This window comes from Astatotilapia calliptera, chromosome 4 (assembly GCF_964374335.1).
Source record: "Astatotilapia calliptera chromosome 4, fAstCal68.1, whole genome shotgun sequence".
NCBI classification, from domain to species: domain Eukaryota; kingdom Metazoa; phylum Chordata; class Actinopteri; order Cichliformes; family Cichlidae; genus Astatotilapia; species Astatotilapia calliptera.
In genome coordinates this window covers 10,449,153-10,466,451 of record NC_137425.1, presented here as the reverse complement: position 1 = coordinate 10,466,451, position 17,299 = coordinate 10,449,153, and the positions used below count along the sequence as shown (strand labels likewise).

The following is a 17,299-nucleotide window of genomic DNA, read 5'->3' as shown; positions in this document are numbered from 1 at the left end:
TATTCAAATTGTGACACAGAGTTTGAATAGCTTTCTTCTTTTTGTCTTCTCACTGCTGACACACACAAAATCAAACACACACACCCACAAACACACACAAATGTAGGTTTGTATCAGCATGCACACAGACTTCTACAATTTGAAATATTTGTATCCCAAACAGGGACAAAAGGTTAGTCCTACAACCAAAAACAGGAAGTGTTTGGATTACATTTTCTACTTAGACAAGCAGAAATTAAGAATTGTATTTAGTAAACAATCAGCAGTATGAGAGCCTCTAAAACATCAACTGTATTAATGATTCTTTATACTGCAGAAGCAGAACAACCTGCAGCACAGACATAAAAAATTAACAGGTGTTTCTGTCGCACGAATATGTGAACTGTTCCCAAATATATATATATATATACCGCCACAAAATGCAATGTTTTATCACAGCTGCCTTAAATTACCTTATCAGTAATTGTTTCTACAATGGTTAATTCACCAGGATGTTCAAGCTTTTTCCAGTTAAAATTGTCATTTTTAATGCTTAAATATAATTATTGTTGTCATCCATGACATTTCAAATTTGCAAAAAAGCAGAAAAAATCTATTTTTTTTAATTAAGATGCTAAATTACAGTTAATTAATTGCATTCCTGAACAGAAATTAATTGTCATTTTTAACTTAATTTTAGTGGTTAAATGTTATGCTTCATTAATTTCTCAGTGAATACAGTGTGCCGCCTCAAATTTGGGTATAAAAAAGTTAATTTGGTAACTTCCTGAAAGTTACCTTAAGTTTTTGACAGACTTTTAAAATATTTTTCTTGTTTTATGATAGTTGATATAATAAACTAATTCCAAAAAAAATATAAAGTCACTGGTGGGAAACATTCATGGCAGTTGTTAATCTTCCAGGAGTGGAGTTCACACAAAATTCCCTCCAAGGTTAGACGACACAGAGAAGATGCAAAAACACCCGAGACCTACAACTACGACTCTACAGTCAAATTTCAGCAGCATCCTAAACGTTAAAGTTAATGACAGTTCACTTTGAAAAAGACAGAAACAAGTATGACTCATTGGGAGGATCCAGGAGAAATCCTGTTTTCTGTAAAAAAAGAACAGAAGAACGCAACTTAAATTTGCAAAGCTGCATCTCGACAAACCCAAACCCTTCTGGAGCAACGTCATTTGGACAGAGTAGACCAAAGTGATGCACAGCACCATGTTTGGAGAAAGCCAAACACAGTACGTCAGCATAACCACCACGTACCAACTGTCAGCACAGTGGTGGAGGGGTGATGATCTGAGTTTGTTTTGCAGCCACACGACCTCGGCACCTTGCATCAAATCGACCATAAACTCCTTTGTGCACCAAAGCATTCTGGAATTCCATGTGAGGCCATCTGTCCAGCTAATGTTTAATGGAAACTAGATCGTGCAGCGGGACAGTGAGCTCGTGCACGGCAGCAAATCGGCAACAAAAATGAAAAAAATAAAAAAGTTAAGGTGATGAAATAGTCATGTCAACGTCCAGACATTAACCATGCTAAGAAAGCTGTGGAGAGACCTTAAGAGAGCTCTGCACCAACTAATGCGCACAAACCTCAATGATATGGCCCAACATTGCGAAAGATGAGTTGCAAAAAAATTCTTCCACAACGACGTGAGTGACTCATAAAGTCATACAGAAAATGATTACTTCATGTTATTCCTGGGGTGCACTTTTTTCACACGGCTACAAGTTATTTACACAGTTTGATTTTTGTAACTTCAGTAACTATGCCATCATGGAGTATTACACAGCGCTGGTCAGTGTAAAACAATAAACACTGTGGTTATTACCAAGACATTTTGGTACAGTATCTAAATAAATTGCACACACTCTTTCTCTATTCAAAGGAAATTGCTAAATTTCCAGCAGTGTTGTTGCCAAATGCCATTTTGGTAATTTCAGGGTTAATCAGTTAGTCACAATGCTATTAATCAATGCCTCCTGGTATGAAAGTAACAAATAACACCTCAGGAACAGTGCTGACAGCTAACCTGACACCTGCAGTGCTTCAGTGGCTCCAACTTAGTTTTAATAAACACTACAGAGACTTGTTTCATCATTTTTAGTGGCGTGTTAAAAAAAACCCCCAACAACCACAAAAAAAGAGCAGCACTCTTCACACACAAAAATTCAGCTTGGGGCTGTCTACTATTACTATCTACAATGCCATCACTGAATTAGATGTGGTTGACCTATGCACCTTGTCTGAAAGCTATTTCATGGTCTAATTGTTGCTCATAGAGAATATTATGCTAGAACCATGTCTGTTCCCATCTAAAGGCCACAGAAAGTGCTGCTGGTGAAGGTTGTTGATGTCAAAATACAAAATGTTTTGGGCGCAAACCTTGCACGCTCTTTTAGTAGATCGTGTAAACATTTACACAGGGGTATGAGTCAACCCATTTTCCCCTGATTTTTTCTCCCCCCCCCCCCTCTCTCTCTTTTCTCCTCCTCTCTTTTTTGGGCTGTTTGTATCTCCTCTTCAAATCCTCATTACACAGGCTCTGCGTGTTTCTCTATTCTCTCGCCTGTGGTCTGTTACTCGTACTGATCAGCCTTCCTGTTGCTGCAGAGGAAGTGTGAGCAGAGAGATAAGGATAGTGAGAGCACATGCTTTCATCAGGGAGGTGGGAGGGGGGAAAAAAACTTAGACGAGAGGGCAAAAGGCTGGCTAATTAGGAAATTAGCAGTTGGTGCATTAGCGGCAGGGATGTCTTAAGAGTTGTGAACGTGAGAGCAACAGCAACGTGGAGACCAGGAGGGGACGGAGGTCCGGTTTGGGTCAGCCTGTATGGGAATCAGAGTTGATGTGGTGAAACATCAGAAGAGCTCTCTGTGAGGCTGTCAGGGGTGAGGAACACACAAACCCGCTCAAGCAAGGATTAAAAAGACCCAAATTAATCCAAACTGAGGATGCAAGAAGGGGGAACTGGATTTAAGGTATCCAGGGCATGAGGATCACATCACAGGATACGCATGTTGATGAAATTTGACTCCTCCAGTGTGAGACGTGTGCAAGAGCAGGACTAAAGGGAGGATCAGGCCTTGTTATTAGACCTCGCTCTGGATTGAGGACAGTTTGCAGCACATACGTCAGGTGCTTTGTTTTTTTCTGCCTGAGTACTCACTGAAAAGTGGATGAGGGGGACTGCGTGGGAGGGAGACGGCCACAGAGAGCAAGACAGCCAGTTGTAAGTGGAGGCTGGGGGAGTTTTCCTTCGCCTGTCAGCTCCAGCAGGGCCAGCAATGAGTCAGAAGAAGCTGACACGACAGCTGACATTGTGGGAGAGTAGTGAGGGTCCACCTCTGGTGCCCCCGCTCACCTCACCCGTGTCGCCAGGGGATCAGTCTCGGGGACACGGAGGAGGCTCTGCTCTGTTTCGGCGCTTGAAACTAAACCGCAGTATTCAGGAGCGCAGACGCTCATCTCACTGTGTTTACAGGTACAGTTGTGCACCAAGACACTGATCTTTTAATGTCCTGGTCGTGACTAAGCAATCTTTGTTCATTAAAAATAAAAAGAAAGAAAGAAAAAGAGAAAAATATGCAGAAGTTATGTGTAACAGTTATGCCTTAGTTCAGGTGCGGCGTGACCATTTCAACGTTTGTCCAATATGACTGTAATGCAGCTCACTAAAGTGGATTTCAGAGCAAATTATTCCATGCACACACTGTTAAACCATTAGTCAGATGGATTAGATTTGGAGAAGTGCTGAATTCAGAATGCTGAAGTCTCATAATTACTCTGAAAGTCTGCAGGAAAAAAAAAAACAGGGATTAGCACATGCAGCTTGCAGAGAGTCCCCATGGCAGACATTTCTTATGTCTTCTTCATTACTGAGGAAACATGTTTAATGATAATTTGATCTGCTGCCATATCCTCAAAGCCTTCTGGGGCAAGGAGTGCCTCCTAATTGGCCAATTTATAAGTAAATTCCAAAAATATCACACTTCATGCTTAATTTTAGAAATTGAACTGAAGGGCGTTCACAACTGTGTTGACAACAAAAGTTTGGGAAGTTTAGGAGACGTGGAGAGGTGCTGAGGAGATAAAAGTGATCCTATATCAAAAATAGATGCTGCGTCTGCTGCTGTTGCTGCAGTGCAATGCGCCTACATATCTGTCCTTGTCATCCCAACATTTAAACGCAGGTAAATATATATGAGGAATCCTGTGGCTGTTTAGGTGTGTAACAAACATAATAAATCCAGCAGTATACCTTTCGCACATGCTGTCAGATAAATTGGTGTCTGTCTGCACTGCTGCCTGTCCATCTTTTTCTTGTTACATAATGCCAAACTCTGAAACCCTGTTGAATCAATACTGACTTTGGTTCTGTGTTGCAAGATCTAATCTTGCTTTCATCTCAAAAAGAAAAAAAAAATGCCAGAGGAATTTTGCTGACGTTTGCTGGAGACTAAAGGTTTGTGACTGAAGGTGGTTTGGGGGAAAAAGAGGGGAGTGTAATCTGAGCAGTATGTTGTTGTGCCCCCTTGGGTTAAGCTCATCTGGGTTACGCTCTGAATTTTGAGGAGAAGGGAATTAATTGTTGATTTGCAGAGCTGTAAAAGGCAATAACAAAGTTATCATCAATTTATTTGGTACTTTGGCAAAAGATGGCGAAAGCTGTAGTTTATCCAATGGGCACCTCAAAGCTGCCTCCTAGAGCGAGAAAATCCCCACAGAGTCCCGTATTGAAATGTCAAACATCTTTACTGCCTGGCATGAAATGGGTTTGCTCTCTGTAGCAAGTACCAACCTATAAATAAAACTTATAATGTCAATACACAAACAGGCTTTAAAGATCTCAACCATAGAGGCCTAATGCAATAGCATCATTGTAAAATTCAGGAAAGCAATGCTGAGCTTGAGAGAGAATTTTATTAATAATATTTTCCTTTTAAAGGTTGACTTTTGAAAGCGTAATTGGTCTCGCCCCCGATTTAGTTAATGTATGATTTAAAATTCAGCAGCATAGAAATGTAAAACAACATTTGGTCAGTCGTCTTTCACAGTTAAAGGTCCTCAAATTTGGAATATTCTGGAAATAAAGACATTGAGTGCTTTGAAAATTTTAATGCACAAGATAAAACTATGGCTTAAACAAAATAACTTTTTTTTTTTTTTTTTGATGAAATGGGTCTCCTGTAATTCTTAGCTCTTGCTCTTACAAGTTTGCAGTTGCCATTGTTTTTGCTATTTGGTGTACTGTTTGAGTCTATATTTGTATTGATATGCTGTGTCTTAAAAGCTTGAGGACAATTATTATTGGTGCTATGTACATCACACCTGATGCGTTTTATTTGAATGCTGGGGAGGATTTTTTCATATATATTAATCACTAAACTTGACAAGCTGATGGAAACACAGCAGGAGGTATCTGGCAGCACACTTTTCCTCTGCTAATTCGAACCAGCCCTCTTCAACAGGTTTGTGTTTTGGTACCTTTTGGAGCGTTTTTAATGGAATTATCTGTCATACATTATGGCTTGCTCTGCGGTTGACTGAGCAACAGACCATCCAAGATATCTGTGCTCGTGCTTTTAGTCAGCAAAATCCAATATTTTATGTGTTAGCTCTAATTAGCAGCAGTGTCTGAGCTGTGCACCGGTGCAGTGTCAGAGTGGAGCTTGTTAGCATTAGCTAAAAAGTTAGCAATCCACCCCTTTTGTCCACATAGAGTATGGGCACTTCAAATCAAATCACTTTTTTATTGTCACATCACATGTGCAGGCACACTGGCACAGCACATGCGAGTGAAATTCTTGTGTGCGAGCCCCACAAGCAACAGAGATGTGCAAACACAACAACACAAACGAGCAAAGATACAAGAATACACTTCAGGTTGTAAAAATTCCAACATAGCGGCAAAACGCTAACACAGAGGCATCAAAATTGGGCTTCACAAAACCATAGGTGAAGTTGCGGCACATGTGTCTATTTTTTTTTTTCCAAACCCATTTAAAAAGTATTTAGGATTTTTTTCCTGGCTTTCACTCTTCTTCTTCTTCTTCTTTCCTGCCTTTGTTGGAACATGTCTACTTATTGCAACATATTATCAGATCAGTGGATATAGGTCATTCCATTGTTAGGATAGAGTATTGCCTCACCCGCATTTTCTCATGTGCATCCTTATGTGTGTTGCACAACAATCAAGAAAAGGGGGGCAGAAAAAGTCACAGAAAAACTTCTTCCCAGCATTGCTACATGTCTAAAGGCCACAGGGGGACTTCAGTTTGAGTGTCCTTAATCGACCAGTAGTTTGTTTTAACGTCAGATCTGTAGCAAAATCAACATTCTCAATCAGTCATGCCTCCAGATAGAGAGAAAGCTTTGGCCCAGAGAGAATGTGCGGTTGATGTGGCTCGTTTTCCTCACTTAAACACAATGCTCTCTGAGAAGTGACATGTCAGTAAAGTGTAATTCTTGGAGAAACCCTGTGGCAGCCTGCCAATCCAGCTGAACCACAGAGTTACAGCTGCATGCATTCATGCCGCAAAGTGTCACATCGCTTTCTTCAACTTTCACTCCAAAAAAAAGGAGAGAAACACTGCAAGAGGCTGAGCTGCATCATCACTCGTGTCTGGGCATTCAGGGTTATCTCGATAATGTTTATCCACACTGTGAAATAAGAAAGGCGGCAACAGAAACCTGCAAAAATGGAACTCATCTAAAACCCTTGTACTCTCTCTTTTCTCTCTCACTCTGCAGCTTTGATTCAGAAAATGGTCCCTCGCCAGGCCGCAGTCCCATGGATTCGCAGGCGAGTCCTGGGTTGGTGCTCCACCCCTCTTTTCCCCAGAGCCAGCGCAGGGAATCCTTCCTGTACCGCTCAGACTCAGACTACGACACGTCCCCCAAAACCATGTCACGCAACTCCTCCATCAACAGTGAGGGGTAAGCACGGAGCCATCGTTTGGATCCATCATGTTGAGGACAGGATGGAAACATGTTTTTTTTAAACCCACAGTGTCCACTCACGCACATCACAGTAACTACACATTATCCCAATCAACACAGCATTGGGAATGGGATTGTAATTATGCATCCATTATGCTAATGAAATCATGATGAATCCTCATAATATTGACTGTTGTGCTCTGTTTCCTGGTCTGTTTTTCAGTAAGCTTAAAAAACCTCAAACCTTTCATGTGTTTCAGGGATTTTTTTTCCTGTTTAGATCCACACAGGTCTTTGTAAACATCCAGCTCACAGATACAGCCTCTCATATAAACACAAACACAGAGCACCGCAGCAGCCACAACCACTCATATTCTTCTCATTCTCTGCTTTTTGTTTTCACCTTTGGTCCTGCAGGCATACAGAAGACATGATCGTCACCCCTTTCGCTCAGGTACGTATTCCCTGTGCACCTCATCTGACATGTTTAATTGCTGTAAATGGCTAAAAAAGGCAGCTAATTAGTGCAGTGAACTTGTCCTCCCCCCTCCCACACCTCCCTGCTTCCTCCCTTCCTCTTTCCTCCTCCCTCCTCCTCCTTTCCCTCCCACGCTGTCCATCCATCCCCCAGGTGTTGGCCAGCCTACGAACTGTAAGAAGCAACTTCACCATCCTCGCCAATGTCACAACACCCACTAACAAGTCAGTATCATGCTGTCAAACACCCCTTCCCCCCCCCACTTAACTTGTCACGACTGCCTGCTTCGTTTGCAGTGTGTGTACACAAATGTCTCGGTTTCCTTGATCCCATGGGGAAACACTTTAGTCATCATGATTAACCAGTTTATGATGACCAGACAATGCTCAAGGAATATGTGATGTGCATTATTTGGCATATTTCCAGCAAGCTTTAGCTGAAGACTGAGTGCAGAGAGCTCAGTGCCTCAGGTGTATGTCCCTGACTCTGTGCCCAGACGATGGAGACGGTCAATAACACTAAAATTATTCTCCCTTGTAATGCAGTAGACAGAAGGAGCTCGAGCTGGCAGGCTTTGAGTTCCACGTCAATATGATATATAAAGCAATGCGCCACTGAATTATCAGCATCTATAATTACACGGCGGTGTACCCTTGCCGTACGATTACAAAAACCACAAAAGCCTTTTGAGAAGAAAGCCGAACTCAGGCTTTGTCTTTAGTCATTTTTAGACTCTTTCATTTTTGAAGTGAAACAAGAGACTTTGTGTGCACTATTAAAACAAGCACCTTGCCGTGTTATTGAGTACCAGATGAAATGTTAATATTCACTCCTCCGCTTGTCTAGTGTTTGTGGGCATATAGACGAAAAAACATCAATACAAATTCTTATATCTCCTGTCTGAGCCCTTTTTTAAAAACCATATATTGCCATGTTGCATGAGTGTTGAACCCCAGCAGGGGGCAGCAGAGGGCAGTTCTCAGACTGATGTAATGCTGTCTTTGTCCACAGGAGGTCACCAGTAACAAGCCAACCCACTGTTCCCCAAGCTACACTCTCTGGTATGTTGTTAGCTAATTAAAACTCTGTCCAGCGAGTTTCCTTTAAGGACACGCCAAGGCTCCCACTCTCCCCTAATGACCGCAGAACATCACATAATATTATGTGGCTATTACTGAGGAAATGTTTAATCAACTGCACTGCGCAGACTTTAGGAAATTGGGTGGATCTTAATTATAAGGCTTAAGCTATTATGGCTATATGGGTTAATAAAATGTTGAATTTAATCACTTCTTGCATGCAGATGTACAAAGTGCATGTAAGAATAGCTTCATTTAAAGTGAAACTTTTAGTTTTTATAGGATTCTTTGAAAAAATGTGGAGCCAGGAGGTTGCAAGACCGCTATTGCCGTGGGTTGTGAAATAGATATGAAAAATAAGTGTTCAACAAATACTATTTTTGCAGTTTTTATTTTATTAATAAAACTGGTATTTTCTCTTTTTGTATTAAAAAGCTTAATCCTGATTTAAAATGTCAGAATGATACATGACATTATCAGCACAGTGATGTTGCTTCACTAGACTATTTTTCACTAATCTCAGCTTTTTAGGTTAATTATGATTCAGTACTGTGCAGTGCATGTCATCTTTGAGCCAAGGTGGAAGACAGAAAGTGCGATCACTAGAATGTGACCCAGATCTCCATGCACACATGCTCTTTTCACACTTCCTGCCCATTTATACTTTGACTATGTGTGGTGTGTGCCCCTGCCAGAAGAGACATACCAGCAGATGGCTCGGGAAACTCTGGAGGAGCTGGACTGGTGTCTGGACCAGCTGGAAACCATTCAGACCCACCGCTCAGTCAGCGAGATGGCGTCCAATAAGGTGGGCACCTGTTCGCACACAAATATGTTCAGCTTCACCTTCACTGTTCGCCTATCTCGGCGTAAGCGCCCTGCTGAGATAATGAGCAACATATAAACTGATCCACAAGGCTTTTCCAGCCTCCTCCAGTGCTTGTCACATGTGACCTTCACACATATTCACACAGTATTGCTCAGCACATGACTCATCAGCTGGAGTATTCATGTGCCACTTAAAAAAGTGATCATTTGCAGTAATTCTGGGTTTATTTGCAGTCCTGTGGTATTCATAAATAACTGATGTGGAGTCCTGTGTTCAGCTAGTGCTTTCCTTTTTGGTTGGTATGCTGAAAAGCTGGGGGGGGAAACAACTCTAGTGGTTGGTGTGGTTGTAAGCAGTATTGAATTTTGGTGCATTTTTGCATTAGTATGTTTATAATTCATATGTGTGCACATGGGCAGGATTCTTACAGATGCATGCACTTTTGTTTGTGTGGGCACAGGAAGAGAGAGAGAGCGGTAGAGAAGGGTGGGATGTGACGGTTTGTGGGTGGGAAGGACAAGGGAAGGGGGTGGGGGGGGGGGGGGTGGATAGGTCCTGATGCTGATGTCTCTGCTGTAACCTTGGTTGCTACCGAACAGCAGCAGGGTCTGCCCTTCCCTTTTTTGTCATTGGCTTCCCACTCTGACCACAAGCCATGTGGCTTAGGCAACAACCAATGAAGCACAGGCAAAGCTCCTTTAATAGTGCTCTGTCTTAAAGAGACAGCATCCTGTGCCTTGTTGATTTTATTCCAGAAATTCTTCCCATGCTTCACCTCTGTGTTAATAATTAGCAGCGTTCTTTGTGCTTGTAATCAGGCTTGTGATGAAAAGAGCGAGGGAAAAAAGGACACAGTGATGAATGAAGGGACATAGTTTATGTGTCAGTGCACATACAATGCACAGAGAGAGAGAGGAAGACTCTTGGTGAAAACGTAGTCTCTGTGAATATGTCGCGGCGTCTTAGAAGGTGCAAATAAGACATCCTCCACGCTGCCAACATGGAGGTGCACACATGAATATTCCCACACAGTCTCTCACTCACACTCACACCCTCACTCACACACATATTTCCGACAGACGTACATGCTGTCTTGTTGCACATGCGCTGTCGGCATCTGAATAGAGGCGAGCGCAGACACTCACACACATGCACGCGCCTGCAGCCACACTGCCTGATTAGCTTGCGAGAGCTGTCTACAGCATCCAGGGAAATGGCGCAAGAGGCAGAGCATTTGAGGAGAAGCGGCAGCCTAAAGCAGCGGGATTAGACCTCTGGCATTTTGGCCAGCTGCTGCACGGATTGACTGGGAGCAGAGGACTGTGCTGCGGAGGTATCAGGAGGCAGCCGGACTGCCTCTGCTCTGACTGTGTGTTACTGGGATCGGTGTGAGACGGCACAGACGGGCTGATGCACCGGTAGGATTGGGCCGGGCCTCTGGATCCGTACTGTGGGGGAGGGGCAGCCGACGCAGAGAGGGAGACTGTTTTTCCAGACCACAGCTCTGGTTTGATTCTTCAACCTGACTGTCTGCTACAGGCCTGCCTGCATCCCATTCTGTCCCCCTCTCTTTCTCTCCAGTCTTGCTGTTCTCTTGCTGTCATCAGTTGTTTGCCCGTTCTCCCTTCCCTGGTCCTCCTGCTATCCAGGCTCCCTTTGCATCCACTATTTGAAACCTCAGTCATCTTTCTCTCCTCCCGTCATCATCTCTCCATTGCCCTCACCTTTTTTTTTTTCATTAGTGTTTGTGAAGCAGCCCAGCTCTCGTGACATTGTTTTTTTTTTCTTTACATTTCTCTTACATTGCCACTCATTTCCACCATTCGCTGCTGTCTTTGCCCTTCAGACGGTCCATCGCTCCCTGTCTCCCGCCTCCCCTGCCTCCATCTTTACTCTTTCGGCTCCCATCCACCTTTACCCAGCACTGACTATATATTTGGGTCAGCCTGCTCAGCAAATGGGATGAGATGTAGTCTCCACAGCAGCCGGATCCAGGGGGCTCCTGGTTTGCCCTCATCTTCGGACCACACTGAGGCTGGAGCCTGACTCAGGAGTGACTGGGTGGCCTGCTTTGGGGTATTGCATGTAGGCAAGGACAATCTGCACCAGCAGCCCCTGCCCTCACCCCCTTCCCCTGTTCCTTTGACCCCTTCTTGGGGCAGCCGTCACTCTGGAGTGTCCCGGCTTGACTGGCTGTGGCCTCTCCCCACACACCCTGACGACGCCCTCATGCCACTGGGGGACTCGCAGCACCTCTACCCCACTCCACTACCGAACCTCCTGCCGGTGCCATCGACCAAAACCCCCAGTCACCCTCAACATGGGTGTGGTGGAGGCCATTGACCCAGCGCCGTCCCCCTGCCCCTCGCCTGTACCAGGGGGCTACAGGCTGCCCCGCTCCTCCAGCTACAGTCCCTTGCAGGGGAGGGCAGGGGCAGAGCTGGACCTCGATGCAGCTGCTGGAGGAGTTCTGGAGGGGGGTGGGACAGCAGCAGAGCGCAGGACACCCTTAGTGGACCTCTTCTGTGAGACCTGCTCCAAGCCCTGGCTCATCGGTTGGTGGGACCAGGTAGGGCTCGGGGAACTTGCAGAAAACAAACAAGGCCTGGCGGTGGCCATCTTGGATGGATGCTGTGAACTCTACAAGTGTTATGCATGCGTTAACAACTCATCTGTTAGCTAGCCCTCATTATGTGTCTTTTTTAAAAATTCACCAGTTGTTGCGTCATCTTGTGAATATATTGAGCTTATAAGGGAAAATCTTAAAAGGTGCTACATTAGATTTGTTTTATGTGGACTCCATGTGGTGCTGGAAGACTTTCTGGGTCTGGCAGGGACTTCATTTCAAACAGTAAGTCAGAATGCTGGCCAGTATATTCCTGTAGATAATTTACATGAAACTACTCATCAGGAACAGTGATAGGGGAACAGAATTTATTAACTCTGCCCAGTGTTTCTACACTGCAGCAGAACTGTAAACAAAAAGACAATAATATCAGTCTCATTCTTCATCCCCCTATAACCTGTCTACATCCGTGTCCTGTGAGAGTACACCGAGCTGCTTATAATCTGAGAAATAGCCTTGGGACTTTATGAAGTAGTCCAGCAGTTTTTACTGCAGGTACGATGCAGTGTCACATAATGGCCATTTCTATCCTTCACACCTGCGTCCCACATCCCTCTCTCTGGCTCTCTCCTGCTACCCCGAAGCTGGCCTCAATACAGACTAAAAGAAGGCAAGCATGCTGTCAGTGAAGGAGAAGCTTATTGTCTTGGTTCTGTGTAGATGCTTAATCCCCCTTTTGGTTATTTAACCCTCTGACTCTATGTAAATTTATACATTTTCACAGGTTTTTATTAATAAATGAAATTTGTAGACTTGTATGTGATGGGATATCTCGACACTTAATAAAAAGAAAAAGAATAAGGATTATAGGATTTACTTGATATCTCTGTATCACTAAGTACAGGTTATACTTTGGAGCACTTCCACGTGTTTTATTCATGACGGTATATATGCCTAAGATATATGCCTGATATATACCTTACATATGCAGGTGTGTGAGCCCACAGTCATGTCTGAACAGTGTTTGCATGTTTGCTTCATTAGTCTGTATCAGAGGAAGAGTGTTGTTTGTCCTGGCACTCGGACTGGCACTGTAGAAGTGTTGGTTGGCAGCTATGACTCAGCGTTACAGCATTAGGGAAGGAAAGAACCAAAGAGCGGGAGAGAGGAGGTTTGGGCTGAGCCTGCTTGCCTAAGTGTGCCACTGGGCTTCACTGGCCTTCCTGGCTGCTGATGGCTGATTCTGCCTGATTGCTCCTACAATTTATTGTTACAATTAGCTATTTGCCTGGCTTATTATGTAAGAGGTGACAGGCCAGGAAATGATGGGAAAATGGGAGATAACTATGGGGATAAGAGTGAGAGATGGGGGGTGTTGCACAAAATAAAACGGAAGGAAAACAAAGAGGAGCTTGTGACAGAGAAGGATTTGGGAGCTCAAGGGAGGTAATGGAGAATGCTGTTTACCTCTAGGGGGAGGGAGGAGCAGTTTTAAGTAACAGAGAGCTGTAGCGAGGAGCAGAGGCAGAGGAGGAGAGGGTTGACCTTGGTAAAGGTCAGAGACACCTGCCTACTCCCTCAGATTGTCACCCAAGAAGCCACCGCTCTCACATCAAGCTGAAGGACTGACTGTGAGGAGGCAGTTGCCATGGCAACTGCTCGGGTTGCCATGGAGATTGTTATGTGTGAAAGATCAGTCAGTGGGACACAGACTGAGGGGTCTGTCCGATTTGCATTGTGCTTTCACATAACTTGTCTGACAGGGAACTGTTAAGTCTCCCAAATCATCGTGTGGAGCTATGACAATAAAACGTTACATAAACGCAGCGAGAAGATTCAGGAACAGTGTTCAGTCTGTCTGCATGGATAATGTACTCATTTAATCATATTTGTGTCTGTAGTTCACAGCTGACACTGTAGTTGTATGGGAAAGAATACATAAAAGAAACATGCCACATTACTGCAGCACATCTCTGGAAATCAGAGTACAAGCACACTGAGTCGGGGTATTGAACAGTCTGTTCTCATCTGAGAAAAGGAGGAGGCATGATTCATAATTGATTCCCTCGCAAAATGAGGGTGATAATTTATTTTTTCATATTTGAATCACAGGAATGTTTTGTTGTTATATATCAGTGCAAATGGAATCTAAATTACAGTGTTAATATATAGTTGGATATGTCAGTAACACATGTCTTATGCTTCTATGTCCTAACTACTGTTCAAGTCACTCACTTCTGTCAATGTCTGTCCTCCCCTCAGTTTAAAAGGATGTTGAACAGGGAGCTGTCCCATTTGTCAGAGATGAGTCGCTCAGGGAACCAAGTGTCAGAATACATCTCCACTACCTTTCTAGGTAAAGAAAACCTGCCGCCCACTTGTTGCCAACTTTTATAGCAGCTTCACCCGCAGCTGATCTCTGACTTCTGCTTGTTGCAGATAAGCAGAACGAGGTGGAGATCCCGTCCCCCACCATAAGGGAGAGGGAGAAGCCCATGTGTCACATCAGTGGTGTGAAGAAGCTCACGCACAGCTCCAGCCTTTCCAACTCCGCCCTGCCTCGCTTCGGAGTGAAGACTGAACACGAGGATGCATTAGCCAGGGTAAACGGAAGTGAAACCTACTTTCTCAGCACATTGTATTTATTTATCTAATTCTAATACTAAATTCCTGTTTGCATTCTGTAGTCTTCTGTGAGAACATGTAAAGAGAATTTCACTCCAAAACACTGACAGCAATCATCACATTATGTCTACACTGGACCGTAGTAGATTGTGTTAAAATAAACTTTTCTACTGTGAACTTCTAAAGAACTGGCAGCACTGACAGTTTGGTGACATGTGTGTTTCTCTTTGCTCTCAGGAGCTGAACGACTTGAACAAGTGGGGCCTTAATATCTTTCGTGTGGCAGAGTTCTCTAATAATCGACCCCTCAGCTGCATAATGTATGCCATCTTCCAGGTGAGAGGCCGGTCTTAATGGAATGTGCAGCAACTAATAGAATGTAGAATGACTGTGATCATGACTCTTGTGGACTCCGCCTGTTGCAGGAAAGAGATCTACTGAAGACCTTTCGGATCCCTGTGGATACGTTTGTCACCTATGTGATGACCCTGGAGGACCACTACCATGCCAATGTGGCCTACCATAACAGCCTCCACGCTGCTGATGTCACTCAGTCTACTCATGTACTGCTGTCCACACCAGCTTTAGATGTAAGTATCTCTATTTAACTGCCAATGACAAGAAGTCCACACAGCTTCTAAAACGAAACAATAGTTAAGAGCCAAACTGCAAACTATGTGTTCCCCTCTTTGTTTCTCTCTTACAGGCTGTATTCACTGATCTAGAGATACTAGCTGCATTATTTGCTGCCGCCATCCATGATGTGGACCATCCAGGAGTGTCAAACCAATTCCTCATAAACACCAGTGAGTCAAAATGAGATTAAACTTGTACACACATACATTACCAGTCAAAACTTTGGACACGTGACTATTTACATTGTAGATTCTCACTGAAGGAAACAAAAAAAACTCCCAACAGTGTCACCAGAAAAGCACACCTCCTCCTCAGTGCTTCACGATGGGAACCATGCATGTAGAGACCATCCGTTCACCTTTTCTGCGTCACACAAAGACACGGCGGGTGGAACCAAAGATCTCAAATTTGGACCCATCAGACCAAAGCACGGATTTCCACTGTTCTAATGTCCATTCCTTGTGTTTCTTGGCCCAAACAAATATCTTCTGCTTGTTGCTTTTCCTTAGTAGTGTTTTCTTAGCAGCTTTTTGGCCATAAAGGCCTGAATTCGCCTAGTCTCCTCTGAACAGTTGATGTAGAGATGTGCCTGCTACTAGAACTCTGTGTGGCATTTATCTGGACTCTAATCTGGTCCTCATGTGTGCCAGTTTCTTTGTAGTGCTTGATGATTTTTGGGGACACATTCAAAGTTTTAGCAATTTTCCAGAGTGACTGACCTTCAGTTCTTAAAGTAATGGACTGTCGTTTCTCTTTCCTTAGTTGATTGGTTGTTGACATAATATGAATTCTAAGTTGTCAAATAGGGCTGTCAAGTGAGTACCAACCAGACTTCTGCCCAACACAACTGATGGTCCCAACCGCATAAAGATGGCAAGAAATTCCACAAATGAATTAAATGAATGAGGGTTTGCAGCGCTGTCAACAAAGCAAAGGGTGGCTACTTTGAGGAATCTAAACTATAAGATAATATAAAAGTTATTTATCATTTTTTTCTTTGCTACAAAATTCCGTATATCTTGCGTAATATATTTGATGTCTTCGGTTTGTATCTACAGTGTAGAAAGCAGTAAAAAATAGAAGGTGTGTCCAAACTTTTGACTGGTAGTGTATCACACAGCAGGAGATAGTCTGGGTACAACATGTTCTCACTCACTCACATACTCTAAAACCTGGGGTTCTGCAGCATGGTGGTGGACTGGTTAGGACTGTCCCCTGTCAGAAAGAAGTGGATAGGTTGGGAAATTCCTCTTTGGAACAGGAAGAGGTGAATTTGAAGTTGCCTGTCTGTTTTTATTAGCTCCACAATAGAGAGGCCAGACCTCACTTTTCTCTCATAATCAGCTGTCATAAGCTCCAGCATCCCTTAATAAGTTCTGGAAACAGGTGCATAGATGGGAATACTCCAGAATTACATTGGGTTTAGGCATGAGTACCAACTGGGTAGCTTAGGACACATGGAACCCCCACAGTGTTACTGTCACTACTTTGCACTAGAGAAACATCAAACACGCTCAGGTAATTTTAATAAAAACGAAACAACATAAACAATGGTGATAAAAAAAAAGGTGAATTGGTTGAATATGCCTGATGTGTGATGTGCAATCATCACTAGCAAATTACTAGCAAAGAGAGGGTAGCTATAAAGAAACCAGTACAATAATGTCTATAACAATGTGTTTGTAAAAGTCTCTGATTTAAGAATGGGGATAATTCAGATAGCAAAAACTAAGCAGGGATTTTTATATATGCTTTACTGTTTTGTGTATATAAATTGTATTTATGATGTATATAGTGTAGTATACAACACGCACTTATATACATACATACATATATAGAGTGTGACTTCTCATTTTGTTTTGTAAATGCAACAGTTTACCCTAAAAAAATAGTAATTCTCAAAGGAGTTTTTGTTGTTCTTTTACTGATATCGATTGTTGCTTGATGCCTTCCTCAGACTCAGAGTTAGCCCTGATGTATAATGATGAGTCTGTGCTGGAGAACCATCACTTGGCTGTGGGTTTTAAGCTGCTTCATGAGGACAACTGTGACATCTTCCAGAACCTTACCAAGAGGCAAAGACAGAGCCTTAGGAAGCTTGTTATTGACATGGTGAGTGTCAACATATTCATTATGAATTATA

At 43.3% G+C, this 17,299-nt stretch overlaps 1 protein-coding gene across 3 annotated transcripts in view; it reads left to right on the top strand.

Moving 5' to 3' along the window:
• Positions 1–17,299, top strand: part of pde4a (phosphodiesterase 4A, cAMP-specific) — a 46,913-nt gene that overhangs the window by 26,184 nt on the left and 3,430 nt on the right. Inside the window, exons 1-12 of one of the 3 annotated variants that reach the window (XM_026164570.2) lie at positions 3,172–3,485; positions 6,755–6,940; positions 7,361–7,397; positions 7,575–7,645; positions 8,433–8,482; positions 9,196–9,308; positions 14,158–14,251; positions 14,335–14,498; positions 14,758–14,856; positions 14,946–15,110; positions 15,227–15,326; positions 17,114–17,268. In XM_026164570.2, coding sequence (XP_026020355.1) covers positions 3,289–3,485; positions 6,755–6,940; positions 7,361–7,397; positions 7,575–7,645; positions 8,433–8,482; positions 9,196–9,308; positions 14,158–14,251; positions 14,335–14,498; positions 14,758–14,856; positions 14,946–15,110; positions 15,227–15,326; positions 17,114–17,268 — 1,431 coding nt within the window. In that variant the 5' untranslated portion in view covers positions 3,172–3,288. Of the gene's footprint in view, positions 1–3,171; positions 3,486–5,333; positions 5,473–6,754; positions 6,941–7,360; positions 7,398–7,574; positions 7,646–8,432; positions 8,483–9,195; positions 9,309–14,157; positions 14,252–14,334; positions 14,499–14,757; positions 14,857–14,945; positions 15,111–15,226; positions 15,327–17,113; positions 17,269–17,299 lie in introns of those variants that run through there. The other 2 variants (XM_026164571.2, XM_026164569.2) reach the window with 2 other exon arrangements.